At 45.8% G+C, this 20,903-nt stretch overlaps 1 protein-coding gene and 1 long non-coding RNA gene across 6 annotated transcripts in view; one reads left to right on the forward strand and one right to left on the reverse strand.

The window, feature by feature from the left end:
* Positions 1-877: 877 nt before the first annotated feature.
* On the reverse strand, positions 878-4,040 carry LOC126527005 (uncharacterized). 4 transcript variants are annotated; one of them, XR_008611622.2, is made up of 6 exons: positions 3,225-4,038; positions 3,017-3,088; positions 2,860-2,951; positions 2,628-2,733; positions 1,910-2,069; positions 878-1,092 (listed from the first exon to the last, which is right to left on the reverse strand). It is a non-coding gene; the product is annotated as an uncharacterized lncRNA (long non-coding RNA). The 4 variants fall into 4 exon arrangements; XR_007598712.3 differs by having other exon boundaries at positions 3,024-3,088; positions 3,225-4,036; XR_008611623.2 differs by lacking the exon at positions 3,017-3,088 and having other exon boundaries at positions 2,628-2,786; positions 3,225-4,040.
* A 9,825-nt stretch (positions 4,041-13,865) lies between these two features.
* LOC126526989 (uncharacterized) overlaps positions 13,866-20,903 on the forward strand; it is a 117,947-nt gene continuing 110,909 nt past the window's right edge. Inside the window, exons 1-2 of one of the 2 annotated variants that reach the window (XM_050174695.3) lie at positions 13,866-14,097; positions 15,797-15,905. In XM_050174695.3, the coding sequence (XP_050030652.1) occupies positions 14,029-14,097; positions 15,797-15,905 (178 nt within the window). In that variant the 5' untranslated portion in view covers positions 13,866-14,028. The remainder of the gene's footprint in view (positions 14,098-15,796; positions 15,906-20,903) is intronic. The other variant, XM_072284432.1, reaches the window with a different exon arrangement.

The raw sequence follows: 20,903 nt of genomic DNA on the forward strand, positions 1-20,903 counted from the left end.
GGGACAAATATACACCCCAAAGGGTGCAACCGTTTTAAGAGTGTATGCTGATAACGCGCGTGCCGTTCGTTTCTGGAAAGTACCGGGCTCGCAGCGTTAAAGGAAGGAAACGCATCAAGGCAGATAACGATTATTGTTGTGTGGCAGAAGGGGCAAGCCAAAGGGTGTAACTTTGCCTAAGAGTGAATTCAGCTTCTTCCCCAAATCTCAGCACAAGCACTTTGTCCACTGTTCCCTTAATAGCTCGATCTTGGGGTCGAGAGATGACGATCATTGTTGTGGCAAATATACACCCCAAAGGGTGTAAACTTTTCTTACACTCTTAAAACGGTTGCACTCTTTGGGGAGTATATTTGTTCTACAATACACTCTTCCCAAGCAACAAAAAGACCGTGGCAAAAAGTCGGCCCGACGTCTCCGGCCGACTGCAAAACGGTTGGCCCGACCTCGGCAACCGAGGGCGGCCCAGCTTTGGGGATTGACATTGGCCTAACGTCGGCCGATCGTCGGCAATCGATGTAGGCCCGACCACTGTGGCCGACTTGGCCGACGGCGTCCCATACGAGGGCCTACCAAGGCTTTAGGTACGTAGTCAGTCGGCCAGCCGTAGGGCCATTCTATTTGGCCAACGCAGCCGCGCGCATGCCACACGCGGGCCAGCCATGGCCCTGACGACAATAATGGTCGGCATTTCACCGGCCCGGTGCTGAAAGCCGACGTTGCTTTTGACGCCCCGTATAATCGTAGCTTTTGCATCATGCATTTAGAACAGCATGCGCATCATGCATCATGCTTGTGTGGTGGCCGGCATAGAAGTACCACACGAAAGCGAACGCTTTTTTGTACTTTTCATGCCACATAAATGCCAGGCAAAAGATTCTGATACAGGTCTTTATTTCTTGTAATTGTATATGTACACCGACACGTTCACAAGTTTCAAACACTAGTTCATATTTGGTGGGCTTGAAGCAGGGTCACGGCGCCTTCTTTCATTCCGGCCTCCATCCCTGTCAGCTGCTCCAACCAACCAGCGTTTTGCGACTCCAGCCACTGATGCTAGTGAAGCGTCAGGGAACGTGCTCCTCACAGATGCTGCAAAAAAGCGGCACATATAAGAAAGCTGCCCCCGCTTTATAGTTCAGTTGGTGAGTCGCATTCCATTTGAAGAAGTGAAACAATCAAAAAGATCATAAGCCAGATATTCACGAAACATTAAAGAAACGACAACAAAGCAATATTAGGGACGTGCAAATCAGTATCGAAGCTGTCAGGAAGAGTGGCTGGACGATCAAATCGTGTAAGTACCGGATAGTTGGTAATTTATATGTCGTTAGCAATAGGGGGAACTGAACACGGAACCATAGCAAAACACGCATACACAGTGGCTACTGTGTCTATAGGTAGCGCGGCTATTTACACCACGATAGGTCTTGTTGCTTCCCGTGAGCACTGTATGAAACAGCCGAGGTGAAACGCTGAGACAAAGAACGCGCCGGAGCCCGGAGCGCGCCAAGCGGCACAAGGAGGTGAATAGGTAAATGTCTGGAGAGGAAAGAGGGGAAGCTTATGGCATGATACATATACTTGCTGACATGATGGCAACGATGATAGGTCTATGTTTTGCAGAAAACAGTTAGCATACATGGGTTAAAGCAGAAACAGCATATACAGCATATATTATATGTTGAAGCAAAACAAACTCCTCAAAAGCAGTGGCAAAATATGGACGCCGCAAGTAGAACTCACTTATTACGGCATTATTTTATTAAAGAAAATGCTAATACTGGACGCAGGAAGATGCAATAAGCAGCAGCTTGTTTGAATGAAGAAAAAAAAAAACTAAGCATGCAGTTGGTACCGATGTTCGCAACGTGCACTAGAAAGCTGATTGTTATGCCATATTTCTTACTTATATTCGTGATGGCCATGAGCTTCACGAAGGCGTGCTTCCTCCCCTGCGACCCTTTCCAGCTGAACTGCAGTGCAGCTTCATTTGTAAGTATGCCCTGCAGAATAGTGCTCACGGCACGACCGGTGTCCGTTCCTCCGTATCTGGAAAAAAAGTTCACCTGCACGAACCAGCGCACGTAGAGTTAAACCAGACATCCAAATACGTGGTTATCGTGGTCTGTAAAAAATAATGGCCAGGATAAGAAACGCTCTCGTTTTAAATGTTTTAACCACATAAAACAAATATATCTAGAAACAACGTTCTATGACAGAATGGCATATGGCTGCGGTATTGTATGAATGACAAAATGAAAATCAACTAAATATTAAACATGAATACATAGTTTCTCTAAAAAGAAAACACAGCATGTCATTCACCATCTGTTCCATGCGGGAATCTGAAGCTAAATATTCCTCTAAGATACGCTTTAGAGCCGCCCAAGGAAACATAAGGACAGGAAGGATAGGTTTACCGACTTTGGCCGGAATATCAGTGAAAAAAAAAAACCATCCAGGCAGCGCGATAAATGAATACAACACATAGTTGCACAAACAAAATAGCACGCAGACTGCCACGAGACAAATGTATAGGTATACATAACGTCGAGACCGCGGTGAAAAAGTATTACACGTAAACTACGAAAATGCAGCAAAAGAAAAATTGAGGAAGAACTTACATATGGGCTATCCGCAGGGTTTCACATACGTGTCTTCTTGTCTGATGTTCCTAGATCTACTCTAGTCCACATGCGGTGAAGCGCGCCACACACAATCCATTCTTACCTGCAATGTACCAGACGTATATCATACAGGTATTTACAGTTATGTTTTTTCATCTGTGGGAAGGAACGAAAGCAACTTCTAATTAATTATGACTTTTCCGCAATAATAACCAGACAAGCGTCTTACCCAATTTCTTCCCGAATGGTGATAACAGTTCCGAGCGTAGCAGGTCATTCGCACACTGTGCTTCAATTTAAGCAGTGTCGTTCCAGTGTTTCCTAGAGAAAAATTAACGAGAATACAAGACGAAAAAATAATATTAGAAATATATTCATGAAAGTACGTCTCACATTTCCCTGTCCCAACTCTCGAACGCTTGATCCGTTCTCATGTAAAGCCTCTTTCTTTTTTCTTCCTGTCAGAAAAAATAAGCCCGAAAGACAAGGAGTTTATCATATGTTGCAAAACCATTTACACAATACAAAGCGACCTTTGTTCACTTGAAAAAGACAGTCATGCATTACACAACGTGAAATTAAAATGCCACTTACGAGTACGCATATCTTGAACGGCGAGATACGGCGGCTCCACTGCATGGAAAGGGCTTGCGCTGTTCTTGTCCATGTCACTTTTGTGTAGTTTGCGTTTATATGCGCAGTCCATGATAACAGAAATGCACCAACTAGTCTACCAAGAGACGCGGAACGAGCTGGCATCCAGAGCTAGCATTTGGCGGCAACTCACGCAACTGCTTGCGCCCCCGGCCATTTGGCGGGAACTCGCCTGCGCCCCTGCGGGCAGCCGGCGTTGAGCGTGACGAAGAAAAAATAGACAGCAAGGAAAGTCCCGCTTCGCTTTCTCGCCCCGTCCTCGCTGGTGGGAGCTGATGCTGACAGAGAGAATCGCCCGTCCCTGCGTTCCAAGAACGTCTTCATTCCTTCTGGGAGAGGGAGATGCGACAGCGCATACGACCTCGGTTCCCCACACTTTTCCTTTTTTTTCTTTTTTTTTTGTCAGGCGCTTCCTGTGAGCGCGTCGCCGTTTCCTTTTGGCGTGTGTGCTGTGCACGTGCGTGCGTGCGTGCGTCTGTGTAATATTTTGGAGCGATTGGTAGCTCTATACGAATATGTATATAGCTCATGTAAACAATAATTTTGACCTCTTCAATGCGTCGAACAGTACTTTGGGTGCTACGCACGTTAGCATGTAGGTTCTGTTTTCTTTTTTGGGGGTATTGTATAAATATTGTATAATCTTGTTTGGTTTCCTTTTGTACTTGTTCATTATTGTACACCTGTTATTACCGTGTGCAATTGTCTTTGTCCGCGCCTCACTTACGTGCGCGTCACGCTAAAACTCACAGTTTAGCGTGAGATTAAGCGTGGATTTTTTTTTTTTGTGTGTACACTGAGGTATTTGTGTTCTTTTACTCGAGGTATTTCCTGGCCCTGTATTGATACTGTCTGTCACTGTTTTCATTGAGTACTGTTTACCATAAAAGCTGATTTCCTAACGCTAAATTTCAAATGTTAAATTCTCACCTTCATGTGCACATATATTCTCCAGGCGCTGCATAACACTCCGCTTGTTAGCTAGCAACACAAGGTCGTCCGCATAAAACGAACCTGGAAGCTACTGCTCTACTATTTTAACCGCCTGTTTGTATGAGAGATAAAACCCAAAATTGCTTCCCAAAATTGCGCCTTGTCTGTCGTACATGTTGTTCTTTCGTCCTCGTCTTCGTAGCGCTCTCTTTTTTCATCAAGTATGCTCAACCAACTCGCCCACATCAAGCTTCTGCTGGTTCCCTCTAGCGCCCTTTTCATACTTACCATGTACATCACAAACAGCAGTCCCTAGTTGATATCAACTTGCTTCTCGCTCCTCATCCCTCCTCATTCAACGCAAACTGTATTTTCTAGGTAGGTCTCTGTCAAAGCTATATAAAGTCGTTGCCTATGCCTTCCAGAATATCCCACAAAATTTTGTGGTCTACGTTGTCATACGCTCCGGTAATATCTAAAAAAGCCACATAAGACAGTCTCCTCTCTTTGGATATTTCAATACACTGAATAAGAACAAATAAGTTATCATCCAGACGCCTATTCTGAACCCGTTCTGAAGTTCTCCCATACCATTCTCTGCCCATGTTTGCACTTGTAATTTAATTACCTCTATTGCTAACGTGTATATTGCCGATATAATGGTCAACGGTCTATATGGGTGAATTCAATTCTTTTCTCTGTTATCTTTATACATTAAATTCATTCTACTTTGTCTCCGGCTGTCTGGTATTCGCCTATCTTGTAAGCCTTTTTCTACTGCTTCCCACAGAGCTTCCTTACTTTTTGATCCTAGTTCGCTAATCAGCCTAACGGGAACCTCGCCTAAACCTATGGCTGTGCGCTTTAGAAGTTTCTCTGGTTCTCGTTAACGCTCTTCTTCTTTAAAACTACTTCATCATTGCCTTGGAATGATTCGGTCGTTATTTTTCGGATGTAATTTAATGTCGCATCCCCTTCCATTTTTTTTTTATCTTAGTCTAGGACATGTTGTGTTCCAGACTTTCTGCTTAATAAGTTCGTGTGTTTTCAAAATATTCTAGGCGCGGCCTTCTTTTTCTCACGTATTTCCGACAACCAACGTTCACTTTCACCTTTGAACTTTGCTTGAACCAGTATTATAACAATAGATTTTTTTCTCCCGGTATACTTCTAATTTTCTGTCTACTTCAACCTGTGGCAACTGCACTTTCTATGCCTGGTTATGTTCTCGTAATGCTTTCTGTCGTTCATCGATCGCTTCGGGTATCACGCTGTTCCACCAGCTTTTTTTACTTCCTTTTTGTTTTCCAACAAACGTGTGCGTTGCTTCTCCTTCCTAATTTCTCTCGTCATTACATTTAGAAGCTCACTGTATTCCCACTTTTTGCTTGGCCATTTGCCGTGTTCTTTCTCGACTCCCGCGGCTATATTTGTTGTTTGTTGAGCGTTCAAATTTGGACTGGCCATTCTTCGCTCCGTGCTCTCCTTCACAACTACATATCCCATTTTCAAAATGGTGCGTTTATGGCCAGTCCTTGTGTTACTACAATCTTACTCGCCAATGGCTCAACTTATCTCAACTGATCTGAACTTATCATAAATATCTGCCGTCATCAGACAGTTTGTAGCTGCCTCCAGACCTTCCCCAACCCCGTCCATCTCAGAAGGATATATCCGGACATCTACTCAGATGATAACTGCAAATTATGCAGCAGGGCTCACGCATCTCTTAGACACATTCTCTGGGAATGTGAAATTATATGCAAAGAAAATGCAGTTTCCCCAGATGAAGCTGCGGCGCGATGGACGGCCGCGTTGCGCAGCTCAAACCTCGAAAATCAACTATGGGCCATCCAGCAAGCCCGTGAGGCGGCGAGGAGACAGGATCTCCGGACCTCCTCGGGGGCGGCCTAGGCCCAGGCCACGAATTTGCCGGATTGTTAATAAAGTTGTCACCACCACCACCATCAGACAGTACCCAATAGTCGATTGCCTATTTCCAACTTCCCATCTGATCTGACCATCAGATTTACGGCCCGTAATTACGATAACGAGGTTACGTTGCTCACAAAGGTCCAGCAATAACTTCCTGTTGTTGTCGGTATAAACGTCTAGATCCTGTATGTGGGCATTCATGTCACCTAACAGGGTAATTTCGGCATTATTTCCGAAACGCCTAATATCAGCACTTAGGCATTCCGCTAAGCCTTGGTTCTTCTCTCTGCAATGTTTTCTCGTTCATAAATACGTTAAACCCAGCCAAGTTTTATTTCCACTCATTGTGCCTGAAAACCAAAGATGCCCTTGACACTTTGAATATGCTTTTTCCCATTTGAACATTCCGGCCCCCCTCCCTTTCCTTTCGATTTAGTTCTGTTGGAACCTTCCCAAACATAATTCTCAATGACTGGTGCATCTCTTAAGTCTCTAAGGTGCGTTTTTATAACCGCATACACCCCTATTTGTTCTCTATTTAACTGCTCCTCAATTTATAAGCGCTTTTCCTTTCTTCTGGCGCCCTGCATGTTTATGCAGCCTATTGCATGGCGAGCTCGCTTTTTTTTCCGCCTTTCTCTGCGGTACTAATCTGAGGTACCGCCACCTACCGGCCGTGGCCACTCAGACAGACCTCAAATGGCAGCTATAGAAAAGGGCTTTGTCTTTCAGTTTCCGCGTAACAGAATTATGTTTTCCCGCATACTCGATTTGCAATCCGAAGTTATCATGTCTGAAGTTTGTGCTTAAGTTCTATTTTACGCATTTTCTGACAATTTACCCTCAAACATTCATTTAGTTCCATAAGGCTCTTGCGCTTGGCGGAGGCCATGTATGCTGCACTTCCGTATACATGCGTGCCCGCGTTACGTACGTCGCTTGTGGTGTTAGTGGTGGTTGGTTTCTGAGTAACGTCGTCTAACGTCGGCAATCGTTTCGTTGTACATCCACTTTCACAGGGTGCAATGGAGGAGGGCTTTTTTTTTTTTTTTTTTTTGCTAAGAATACTGCAGGGAACCTGCTGAGAAATATGCGCACAAAGCCACAAACGTGCGAAGCCCGCGCACAGCGTAGGCAGAATGTAGCTGTAATACCTTACGTTCACACACTATCCCACAATTTGGAAAAGGTGGCTCAGCGTTACGAGTGTTCGCTGCTCCCCATAAGCTGTCAAAGCTTTGTAGGATGATCGACCCGGAAGCAAGCCAGTAACGTGACTGCGGCATAAAGCACAGGCCGCCTTTTATTGAATGCGCATAAGGGGTAGTCTATGAAATTCTTTTAAGGTGCGGAATAGTGTACATTGGCCATACTGGGAGATGTGTTAATGATAGGTTAAGGAAGCACGCAAACAATGTAAAAAATCCGCGTGAAGGAAAAGATTTCGAAGGTTTTCTGGCAAGTCATTGTCTGACTTGCAGGGACTGTTCGCCCGACCTTGTAAACACTTTCGTTATTAAGAAGAGTAAAACTCGTGTTATACGGGAAATCGCACAATCTGAACCGATTTCTAGAAGTGAACTTGAACTTTATTTCCATCATCGATGCAGGAGAGGAAAAAAAAGCTGTGTAAGCATGGGGATGTGTCAACATGGCATCCATCACGCTGTCAGACAAATAGTTGGCATATTTACGAATGCGCAGATGATTACACCGGGCTCGGACAGCATGTATATATTCGTGATTCATTAACAATAAATGTTTTTGGAAGTTCAGCACCCGTCCTTGTCCTCTCGTCTCCGTCCGTGTCTTCTTGCGCTACCACCTTTTCAAATTCTTAGGATATATCACGCCCTTTCCACTGTGTGTTTTCCGGGGCAAGGAGTAGTATAACGCACGCCGGCGCGTTTCGGCGGCAGGGAGCCCGCTCCTCTCCCCAACCCCCCTGTAACATGATCGCCGCCTGCACGGCATGAATGGTCCCCGCCTGCTCTCGCGCGACGTGTTGGTGGGGGAGTGAAGGGGGCTGTGTTCGTCTTTACATTCGGGGTCGCGGAAACCAGGCGGTTCGCTTGCCGCCGAACTCACAACTTTCTTTACCAGTGGTCCAAGAAGAAGCTGAAAAAAGAAAGAAAAAAAGGCCAGAACAAGTTTCGTCCCCTCAGGCTCCGGAGAAAAGCATTCCGTCCGCAAGCAGCAGCGCGAGTTCGAAAAGAAAGGAGACTTCACAGTCTCGAGCAGCGCCGCGACGTCCGTCACGAATCACCCGAAGAAGATGGCACATGCTGAGTCTGAAGGATTAGACTGAATTGCGCGCAGCCAGTGGCACATAGCGAATGATAAATCATGAATCTGTGCATAAAGCACTATTCCATTAAGAGGTCGGTGTGCTGTAGATATACATATGAGCCGAAATCATACGTGTTAGATTTTTATGAAGGAACGTATTTTTTGTTGCACCGAAGAGAAACGCGCTTACTGCGAGGATACAGTTGTCTGTTATGTATGAGTGCCTAACAGAGCGCTTGCCAGCCCAACTGGAAAACCGGCAAGCGGCGTGCCGAGTGTCAAATCGGCAGCCAGCACCATGAGGGAAAACCTTGCATTGCTATTTGAAAATCGCCCACGCGGAAACTATGCGAGAAAACCTGGGCGAACGCGAAGTGCTGCTGCAGAAGCGTGCAACAGAGAAAGTCTTGCTGGGACGCGCTCGTAAAAAGGGATCCTCGAGCCTTTGGCAAACCATTTCTTGAAAGAAGAAACAAAAATTTAGAGAATGGGTGGTGGGACTCGGTGCCGTAGCAAATGAATTGCGCCGTCGTAGCAGCCAAATTATTTCTACTAAAAGGAAGAAAAGATTGGCTGAGAAGATTTCGAGATTGTGTTGCTGCAGGTGCAACACCGAAGTTATACTATTGATGCATTTACGTTTCACAGTCCCGTAGCAAAGCAGGAACAGAAAACCCCTGGCGCTCACCAGTCATCTCCTGCAAAATGAAGACATCAGCACTTTTATCAGGGGAAGTTAATTCTTAGTATGTCGCATAACGGTTTGATTGGGCTATTTGGCTCATGGAAAACATCATGGCGTGAAAGACGAGGACACAGGGCTCATTCTGTTTCTAGTCCTCTTTTTTTTTTTGCGCCACTGTTTTTTGTTTCCAGCGGTTTCCACATAATATGCATTTTCCTAACCGTAGTTCTATTCTTGGTTCAATACAATTCGCGTTCGCCTTTTGGCAAATGCTCAGCGTGCGTTCAGTGTTATCACCTCGTCGCGCATGTTCTTCCGAAATTTTAAATTGTGAATTCATATCTGACCAATTCATTTTGAGTAAACAATATACCTGCGCTGTAGTAAAGAGATGTTTAACTAGTTTTCTGACACTTTCCTTACGTCAAATATCCAAAAGAGGAGGATACGAATAGTCTTGCCGTGATAAATGAAATATAAAGAAATTCACTGTGGAGCAAGGCCTGCATTAGTTTTTCTGTTCGGGAATGAAAGCATCACCGCTCGGTACTGCCTGCTGAGCGGAATTCAAGGACTCCTAGCTCCACAGTCTGTAATAATTCGCATAAGTTAACTTCAGGCTGATCATACGTATGTTCTGGGGCACTTGTCGTTCACACGAGTGAAGTGCTATTAGTTGATGCAAAAAGGAGCTAGAGGGAGGGAAAGAAAGATGCCAAGCATCGTAAAACGCGTCTCTTTTTAGTGGTGGCTGAATGCAGTGGGTGGGGAAGGCGCCTCTGTGTTGCAGCTCTTGGCGCGGAGGCGAAGAGTCCGGGTGGAAGGCGGGGGTGACGTTTGTGGAGAGGAGACGCTTTTGGGAGGGAGTAGGAGGAAAACTAGCAGTGCAGCGAACGTGGCAGCGCGCCGAGGGCAGCGCTAACAGAGCGATGCGATGTCTGGTCGCACTAATCGCTTCAGCGCTCCGCCCCAGAGATTCGTCGGCGCTCTATGATGGGATCTCGGAGGCCATGTTTAGGGCGGTAGGTACAAGTTTAATTTAGTGACGTTTGCTTTGTTAAATCCCAAATATTTCTAGAAGTTTAGTGTTTAAATTACAGTAAAAAAGGATTAGCGAAAATTCATAATATATACCACAGCCCACGTGAAATTCCGCATACTTACAGAATTAATCCTTGCAAGCATCCCGAGAATTTCCCTTAAAGAAACATGGCAGGTTAATTCACATGTTTACGCGTACGACGAGTTTCATATTGCTTCAGAAAACGGTCCCATACACATATATCGCTGTTTCTGAACGCATTGCGCTATACCCTATAATATTAATGCAGCTGTGTATGTATATAGTCACGAAAAGTATAAATTCTGTAAGCATAACAATGTATTACCTTCACCTATAATAAATTTCCCTAGTGAGAATTTTATAAGTATAGACCGACAGACAAGAATTGATATAAATATTAAATTATGCTACTCATCGGCCACGGGCGTTGGTCCGACGCGTTGCCATCGTACCGAGCCGGCGACCAACTGGAGGGTCGGGAGTCAGTCTGACAGAGAGGTTGGCAAGACGCCCTCTGCCGACTGCCCGCCGGTAAAGGCGGCGGCCGTTGTCATACCGACCTCTCGCCAACCTTCGCTGGCCAATATAGTCGTTTGACGATCATTTCCCGACGATCGGCCAAGCAGCGGCAGTTGGCCAAGGTTGCTTGGGTTAGGCAAAGTTACACCCTTTGGCTTGCCCCTTCTGCCACACAACAATAATCGTTATCTGCCTTGATGCGTTTCCTTTCTTTAACGCTGCGAGCCCGGAACTTTCCAGTAACGAACGGCACGCGCTATCAGAAGGGGCAATCCAAAGGGTGTAAACTGTTCTATGCTGATAACGGGCGTGCCGTTCGTTACTGGAAAGTACCGGGCTCGCTGCGTTAAAGAAAGGAAACGCATCAAGGCAGATAACGATTATTGTTGTGTGGCAGAAGGGGCAAGCCAAAGGGTGTAACTTTGCCTAAGAGTGTACACTCTAAGAAATGTTTTTACCCTTTGGAGTGCCCCTTCTGCCACACAGCGATAATCGACATCTGCCTTGATGCGTTTCCTTTCTTGAAAACGCCGCGCCCGCTACTTTCCTGTCGGGAATGCTATCATGCTGATAACGCGCATGCCGTTCGTTACTGGAAAGTACCGGGCTCGTAGCGTTAAAGAAAGGAAACGCAGATGACGATTATCGTTGTGTGGCAGAAGGGCACTCCAAAGGGTGTAAACTTTTCTTACACTCTTAGGCAAAGTTACACCCTTTGGCTTGCCCCTTCTGCCACACAACAATAATCGTTATTTGCCTTGATGCGTTTCCTTTCTTTAACGCTGCGAGCCTGGAACTTTCCAGTAACGAACGGCACGCGCGTCATCAGAAAGGGCACTCCAAAGGGTGTAAACTGTTCTATGGTGATAACGTGCTTGCCGTTCGTTACTGGAAAGTACTGGGCTCGCAGCGTTAAAGAAACGAAACGCATCAAGGCAGATAACGATTATTGTTGTGTGGCAGAAGGGGCAAGCCAAAGGGTGTAACTTTGCCTAAGAGTGTGTGCTGAGCGGTTTTCCATTGCCCCGTCTCGCACCGAGAAAATCGGCGGTTCGCCGGGGTGCAATCCCAGCAAGTACTGCGGGACGCGCGCGCGCACTGCCGACTGCAGAACCGCGGATGCTCTGGCCCGATAGCTGCGGTAGCAACGGAGTTGACGGAGTTAGCCAGTGGACATGTCGACAATGAGAAAGGAAGCACTGCTAATTGCCGCAATCGATTAGCTTTTTTCAAGTTCGTCTGACAGTGAAGACGGCATGCTGATCGACCTCGTCCAAAAACAATGTGGTGAAGAGCGGCCGAAAATGGACAGGTTCGTTGAACGGGTGGTCAGGAACGGGTCGTCAGGATTAATTATAAAATACATTGGTGTTTGCTTGCAACCAGGTATGTCGGAGCACGCAGTTGGACAAGGTTCGAGCGCTTGCCGCAGATGCTCAGCACCTGCAAACAATAACATGTGCGCGCGCGCGTGTTCGCGCATGTCTTGCGCGCCAGGGGCAAAGTAGCGCTGCATGCAAACACCCTGCACGGGGTGCAGTTTTGTCCTCGATGTTGACCATAGAGTTTCATATTAGTATACCTTTTAGAAACTCTATGATGTTGACCCTCCGCAGTGCGCCACCACGGCGGTGCAAAGCGCATGCACCATTCTGGTTTCGGGGCAACCCCGGAGCAAGGTGATCGAGGACGCTAAAAGAAATTGGTTGACATTGCACTCTTCCTTTAGGCGTTGGAGCTATACTTTTTGTAAGCGTCGACGGTTGTCTACAGCCTCCGATTCCGTGCCTTCCAGGTCCCTTCTTCGCGCCAGTTCTTTCGTTCCAGGAAGGCTGATGCGGAGCGTCTCCATTCAGCTTGAGCACCAATTAACTGATTTCAAAGCACGGACGCATATGTCCCGTCAATACTGACTGCGCATCGGTTGGAAAAATGAAGTTCATGCATTTTCCGCTTGTTGATGGCAAAGGAGCATCAGGCACGTCATATCGCTGCAGGACAGTTTCTGATGTGACCTGATTACATGGGCCATGGGCTTGGGCGCAATCGAGAGGGCCCGTTCACACAAATTTCAAATGTGTCTGACGACGATGCAGCGCGCCACGAATGCACTTTCTCAGCAAATGCAGGCAAGCTAGCCGGCGTGGCCGTAGAGGAATTGCGTTTTCTTTTCTGTGTAACGCTAGAACTCCTCATTTTAGGTTGCTCCTCATGTAGGACGCACAGTGAGGAAAAACGCTGGGCACTGCATCTTGCTTGAGCATACGCCTCTTCGTGTCCTGGCGAAAGTCGATTTCCAAAAAATGAAGGCTGCATACGGTCGAATAATTTCAATTCGAACTCGGCTCCCAGTTCTTGCGATAACTTGCAGCCAGCGTTCCCGTAGCTCTTTGTCCGCTGGTATGTCGTGAAAGGACACTCCAGGGTCCTTCTTTCGCTGGTTCCACGTACAAAACGGTACACAACAGCAGCGCCACACTGACGTGTACATCACAGGAACATTACTGTTGCAGCGTATTGACGGACCTTCGTCTGTATACCGCTGCCAGAAACATACGGGTTAAAAGTGTCATCTGCAAGTTGGCGGAGGCGGGTATTGTGGCCCCGGTAGGACTCGTAATAACAATTTATTTCGACGTTATCTTTTGTTGTGTGTAGAGATCACTTCATTTATTATTGTCATTGCGAAAACACTCAAACACTTGACGACGCAAGCCAATGCCACCTAGAAAGGTGGCTTTGCGCAAGCGCGGCGCGATATGTCCACAAACCGCCGGCGCGCGGGCGGGGGAGAATGTCGTCTGGAAGCAGGCATAGAGTTCCTTACAAAAGTTTTTGTAGGGAAACTCTATGGAAGCGGGTAATACGGTAGAGCCGCCAAGCGGCATCTCGGGACAAAATCGAAAGAGTAGGCCACGGCGCCACGGCGGACGCCGCGGCGCTCACGCGGCAGGCACAGAAAAAATAAATAAAGGAGGCATTGGTTCAACTATAAGATTTAATTAGCATTATTTGATTTTTCTTAACCCTACAAATTTCATAATTAGGTCTAGAAAGTGTCTAAAAAGAGAAGGAGTGCAGCAGTTAAAGACATGCAGCATCATCAATTTAATGAAGTAACTCCATAGTCGCTCTACGAGTCGTAGTCACTACCTCTGTGCCTCATTCATCTAAGCAGCAGTGGAAGCACTTCGCGCGTGTGGTGTGTGTTTCACGAAGCGTTCGCGGGACCATCAAATCCGCTTGTCGTGATTCATGCAAATTCTGTAGGGTGACAGTTCGTGTAAATTCTCCCCTCCGCACTAGGAGGGCCCCTTGCCATGGCGAGAAGACCCACCCCGCTTACGGATGACAAGACGCATCAGGTGAAACCTTACGAAATTCACAGGGTGAGCTAAGCCTAAAGACGCAGTAGCCCGGCATGTTTCGTCGCTCAACTTTTAACGCTCGAAGCGGAACGACGTAACCAGGGGTGCAGTGTTGCTGAAGTGTCGGTCTTTTTCTTGTCTGTTACATGCAACACTAATGAATGGGGATAAGTGAGTGTTGGTGGTCTGTACTAGACATCTTTTCATCACAAGAAGAAAAAAATCGTCCGAGCTTGTAGCCGCCGCATTTCGAACTACCGGCAATATGAAGTCAAGTTTGACAGCATGTTGTTTGCGTCGAGATGGTTACGAGCTGCATATGACGCTTGGTGAGAACCTCCAGCGTGGTCAACTGCGAAGCCAAAATAGAACTGTCGAAAATATTTTTGTCGAGCGACAACTGACTCTTCAGTCTCCCGGTAAAATCTCTGCTTGGGCGATCACACAGCTCCAGTCAGTTAAAAGTACATAGGCTATACAAAAGAAAAACTTGAGTGGTGTGCTAATCCGACATCACCTTAGTGCGCAATTTACGTAAGGTGGCACGTAACTTGTTCGTGGACACAACAAAGATTTGGTTGTATGACTCTTCGCGAAATTTACCGTTAACCCATTGGGCCTCTTCGGTCCATGCGATCTAAATTTGTTCGCGGGGCCCGCTACCTCAAAGCGAATTTTAAACGTCTAGGTCAATACGCTGCATCAACTTCGTGCATTTGAGAGCAAGCTTTGTACGAATTCAAATCGAAATGCGCGCAGTTCTTTATCTGACTAAAACCCTTGCATAAATATTACGATATGGTTGGTTGGCTTGTTTGTACCCTTAGGCTTTAATCTTTCGGCTGGCGTTACTGCAAACGCACCATTAAATTAGTCGTGGTTATACACTGCAGCCAAAAATCTGTTTATAATCCTGGCAGAGTTTATATGTATCCAGCGTAGATGTTTCCACCAAAGGTAGAAAACATCAAACTCTGAACGGTTTCATGTTGAGTAAAGTGCATGCACTGCCATTTCTGCAGTGTTCTTGAGCGGCAGTCACGCAAGTTCGCAGTAGTCCAAAGGGACTGACAGCTGGTCAAGTTGGTACTGATTCATATTAACTGAGCAGCGAAACAACAAGAAAGAATAGATGACAAACTCAACTGGTTTATTTCTGGAAAAATTTGACACCTAAGTACTCCATTATCACATGACCACCCTTGTGGTGGAACTGACCACAGGGAAAACTAAATGGAAAAGAAACGCTATCAACCCTTGAATAGGCCGAAGTTACACAATAGTTGAAGAACTTCAATGGGCATTGCGAGAAATGCTGCGCAGAGGACAAATTTATCTGACGTGATGGAAGAATGACGCACATACAACACCCATGTTTCTAATATGAAGTGCCTCTATAATTTCCCTGTTCTTTGTTTATCAATTGAAAGGATGCATGTGTTCGTTAGCTGGGTTAACTGGCTGCCTCTGGCCTTGCTACCTGATCACGAAAACACATCAACCTCATGCGAACAGGATCTGAGTAGCAATGAGTGTAAACAAGGAAAAAACTTCCATTCTTTAGAATGGCTTGAGAAATAATTTAAAGGAGGTTTCATGGCTCATTGGTTGTAATGAAAACACTGATTGGAAAGGTCCATATGATGTAGTAGACAATGCCTACCACTGTATAAGTGGTGTGCACTGTGTAATCTCAATTGCATTCTTGTTCTTATTGCAGTCAGTGCTACAAACTGTGACTTCAGTAATGCGGCAGCTGCTGACACCATCCTGGCTGAGTGAACACCCGCCTGAGTCTGTCAGTGAAGAAAAGCCTGATCTAATAAATGGTAACATACCTTGGATAACACATTTATGCTGTGGGTTGAGGGTGGACACTGTGGTCCTTTGTTGTAGAGAACACATCGATGTAGAGCATGTGCGAATTTTCCTCTCTGACAAGAGTGCAATCGCCCAGCTTTGCAGCAGATGGCTTTATTAGTGGTGCTGGCTCTTGTATTCACTGCTGTCAGTACATTGACATAACTGCCATTTTCAACTAGTGCACCAGCAAAGTGAGGATTGCACATTGAGGTGTTCTCTTTAACAGTGGGCTGCACTGTATATGTATTATTGGTGTATTGCTGTCGGGCATAATACAGGGTGTCTCCATGAAACCTCTCTGATTTCAAAAAGACCTGCCATGGTTGCTCAGTGGTTACAGTGTTGGGCAGCTGAACACGAGGTCGCGGAATCGAATCCCGGCCACGGCGGCCGCATTTCGATAAGGGCAAAATGCGAAAACACCTGTTTGCTTAGATTGAGGTGCACGTTAAAGAACCCCAGGTGGTCGAAATTTCTGGAGTCCTCCACTATGGCGTGCCTCAATGGAGAGTTTGAGAATAGGGGCCCCAAACGTTTTGGGGCCCCAAAGAAATAGCGTCGAAGCCACTGCGAATGCGCGAGACGCAAACTGCGTTTGGGTTTTGCGTTGGGAACGCTATTTCACCGATTTAGCGGGAGCTCAAATAGCGTTCCCAAAAGCTTTGCGTCAACAAACATGGCGGCACCCATCGAAGCGACGGCTCTAACCTAGCACCAAACTGGGTTCGATTCGCGATAATGCGTGAAGTTCTCAAGCTAGGAGAAGTGACTGCAGTTATCGCTTTCTCTCAACTAGCGTGTGTTATGAAGATTGATTCATTAGACGCCGCTGATTCCGAATTCGAGTGTGGATTTTATGGCTCGTAGGCCTAACACGGCTAAGCTTGGCTGGTGAAGGCACGTAAAGTTGGTTTTGTTGCTCCAAACTAAGCACAACCAATTGTTTTCTGCTTGAAGAATAACCTCTAAATTGTAATTAAACACGAATACACGCAAGTCAAAATTACTATTCATAACTTAAGATGGTATATTTGATTTTATTATTTTTAATCGTTTTTCTTAGACGCCGTAGTGGCGCTGTCAGCGCAAGACGCTATCTGCAAACGCAAAGCCCTATTCTAAAACTCTTCACTCCTGCGTGCCCCAACGCTAACACCCGCAAAGCTCTTTGGGGCCCCAAAATATTGGGGCCCCTATTCTAAAGCTCTCTATTATCAGAAAATGGTTTTGGCATCTAAAACCCCATAATTAAAAAAAAATTTCAAGAAAGAATGAAACTATGATACATTGATACCTGCAGTCTGTGGCATCATTTTAATCAGCTGAAAAAGAAATCAAGAAAAGCTTTTTGAATTTCTTTACATGATGCCACAAACTACAGGTTTCTATCTATTGTAGTTTTGTCTTTAATCGGGGAGGTTTCATGTGGACAGCTGGTATTTTCTGTGCACATCAAGCAGGCATGTTGCTTGCAGACGGCCACATGTTGTAGTGCTTTTTACATTGCACAGTTGAATGCATTTACATGAAAGGCAGCAGACACAGATCAGTGGATGCCTGTTGCTGCCAAGAGGCATTGTGCTGGATGTCAACATTGTGATAGTGCCTTGTCGTACGTCACTTGACAAAAGCACTGTTAATGCTAAATGTATTGGGGTGGAACATGTAATAGACGTATCCACACAATTTCAAGACTAACGTGCGTGGACTGATGGAACACAGACATGAGTTGTCGTCAACTTAAAGGTACACTAAAAGCAAATATTAAGTCAAGCTAAAGTGATAGATGAATGCTTCAGAATCTCTAAGGCATCAATATTATTGCGAACAGGGCCTTAATAATCGAGAAACTGAGGTAAATGCAGGACATGATTAGAGGCTCCCCCGGCACATCTAAGCACTGGCCCGATGACAAAAGCACTCCTCTGTTAAATTTTGTCACTAGTACTCAGCCACTCGTATCAAAAAGACATCCTTGTATTGCATTATAAGACGAGATAAAATGCTACTTGTCCAGTTCTATTTCATTTTTGGAAAAAGAACCTGTTAAAATTACCCAACAACAACGCAGGTAGTCGAAAGGTTTCATTTTCGCTCGACTCTGCGCTGCCCACGCTTTTGCGTTCCAGTAGTTTGGTTATCGCGTAGTGCTGTGCTGGTTTTGCTGCCTCATTCAACTTCAACATGGAATTCAACTTCCATGTGATGTCGTGGGATGCTTTATCGGTCTGCGCCACTTGACCAAAAAAACAGGTGCAGCGGCGAATCCACCGCTCTGTCTTGGTTCGGTACTGTCGTCTGTTGGGTGCCGTTTTACTCACCTAGGGCAGCAGAGGGCAGTGATGGCGAATGCGTCACCACTCCCCCGGTTGGGTAGTGGGAGATTTAAATTTCTTAAAAGGTATTTGGACCCTTCAGATGCAATTTTCTCGTAAACTAGGTCCTTTCTTGGCATGAAACAAGCGTTGCGAGGTCTCTGGAATGGTATTTAAACAGTCCACATCGACTTATTATTTGCCTTTAGTGTCTCTTTAACATACAGTGCTATGTATCAGTTACCTAAATCATTGAAACAAGGTATGGAGAGTCTCTGACATTTATACCCCAGTCACACGAGCATGCCAAGGGTCCTTAGAAGTTAAGGAGCATTGAGCTTTCAAAGGCACATTAGTTCAAGGGATATGTGTAGGTGCTACACGGTCTCCAGATGGTCTGCGTTGAAGCTTTTAACAGAAACCGCAACGTATGTTTAGCGCTGCCATCGCCACGAAAGTAATAAAAAAATATGGCCCAAATTTGTCTTATAATAAGTGTCATATTTTTTTCAGCTATATTTATTTCTCCTAATATACAGAAACATCAAAACAAAATCCACGCATAGTAAAGGCATTACTTTACCAAATACAGATGTATTTATTGTAATGATGGCCACCATGTGTACCACTTCGTACACCGCATGTTGGCGTCGATTATTCGGTGTAACCCTTGCTTCAGCTGCTTTGTTTCATTCCTTGTGGCTAGGCAGCGGTAGGTACGGGTAAACGCGGTAAAATAAAGAACTACAAAATAAAAGTGACAAGGGAAGAAGACTCGCAGAAAAAAGCCGAGGAGATTAAGATGCCTAGCAGCAGCTAACTAAAGAACCAAATTGCACATGGCACCCATGTTGTGTCGATGTTGGTGCTGACGACAGACAGTGCCGGCGCTGCTGTACCGACGCGTTCATGATGGAGATTGTGGGTGTCCTGAAAGTGTTTAATACTTTAGTAATAGTATTGAGTACTTATAAGTTTGTTCTGAAGAGGTAAAAATTGAACTTCCATATCTTTAGAGATTTTTTTCTGCTGTCGGACACCCTCTAGGCTCGAGAGTATTCCCTTGAGGTTTCGAAGGATGAACACGTACTCGTTTGACTCAAAGCTCCCTTCCAGTAGGGCTCTTTTGCAGTGCCTGTGTGACAGTGAGCATTCTGCCTTGAAGTAAAGGATCTTTGGTTCAAAGGACTTTCAAAGTGCCCGTGTGACTGGGGTATTAATCTCTTGGCACAGCAGAATATGTTCTCAGCATCTGAGATTTATGTAGCCGAAGAAGCAAATTACATCATTACTTTTGCCTGAAGTTTGTGTCGGCATCACCGGTATTCTGTGGTGGTAAGCGACTGTGACGGGACACAAAGGTGAAACATGCTATCGTCCTTGTCTGGTTGTCTGGTCAGGACAGGTGCCAATAATTGTCCGCAATGCAGAGTGCTGCGAATACATGGAAATGTGGGAAATTATTAGGCAGGCATTTTAAGTCATTGCATATAATGCATTCTTCCAGTAAATACAAAAGTTGGGACATTCAGAAGAATGAACTGATGGGCTAGTTAGTATGGAACATTGCAGAAAGGTGTGCAATAAGCTAAGAAGAAAAAATGCAGGGGCGTCAGCATCAGCAGGCGTTTGATGTGTTGCGACATCACATACCGAAGCACATGAGGGTTGGACCCTCCCACGTATAACCGTGTGTGGCTTAGCCATGTCCGGGGAAGAGGGGATCCTGGGGGTTAAGCCAATGCTGGGTGTTTGGACCTTTATGGCCCCTCGGCGGCGGCAACACCCCTTTGGCCTCGGCTTCATGTAGACGGCATCCCCCCAACTGAGCCACCCGCGGAAATCGGTAGTTGCCTTTTCTTGTCCCTCTCTCCTCCCAACCTTCGTCTTTTTCACGCTTTCAATCTTTCCTACCCTCTCTTTAATTTCCTTTTATTTCTGACTACATAGGCAGCAAGAGTTAGCTTTGTGTGTGTTAACCTTGGTTGCACATATTTGGTTACAGCATCAACGTACAGTTGGCATCCGCAGGAAATATTTATAACAACTCTTGCGGCGTCCCCTTGTTGCCCACTCCATGGTGGGCGGCTGGCGTTGCTGCCGAAATCTCCACATATCCTTATGGCTAGTTCCTTCCCACCACTCCCTGATAGCCCTCAATAAAGAGGGCACACCAAAAATATGTTCCAGCTTTTTGGACGTCAAAAACCAAACTTCTCACGATTCCATGCCATTCATTCGGAAAAACCACAAAACATGTACGAACAATCTCCCCTTTTCTAGTTTCCAAGTCTCTAAGTGAGGCTCTTAAACCAGGCTACAAGGCATCAAGGATAGCAAGGTGTGATCTCCTCTTGGTGCTCCATGATCAGAAACTGCACAAAAAGCTGCCCAGTCTAGTGTCATTTGGGGATGTTCAAGTGACAGTAACCCTGCACCGTACTATGAACACCACCTTTGGCGTTTTCTCAGCTGATGACCTGTTAGAACTGAGTGAAGCTGAACTCTTGGAGGCCTTCAGTGAGTGGGGCAGAATGTTATCAATAGAGAGTTTTAGTTTAGGGGATGCAAGCGGCTTGCGTACGCAAGAACTAGGGGCGACGGTACTGCGCATGCGCAGACCGCTACGTTTACTTGCGTCCTTGGGGC

Source organism: Dermacentor andersoni, chromosome 9, assembly GCF_023375885.2.
Source record: "Dermacentor andersoni chromosome 9, qqDerAnde1_hic_scaffold, whole genome shotgun sequence".
Classification (NCBI taxonomy): domain Eukaryota; kingdom Metazoa; phylum Arthropoda; class Arachnida; order Ixodida; family Ixodidae; genus Dermacentor; species Dermacentor andersoni.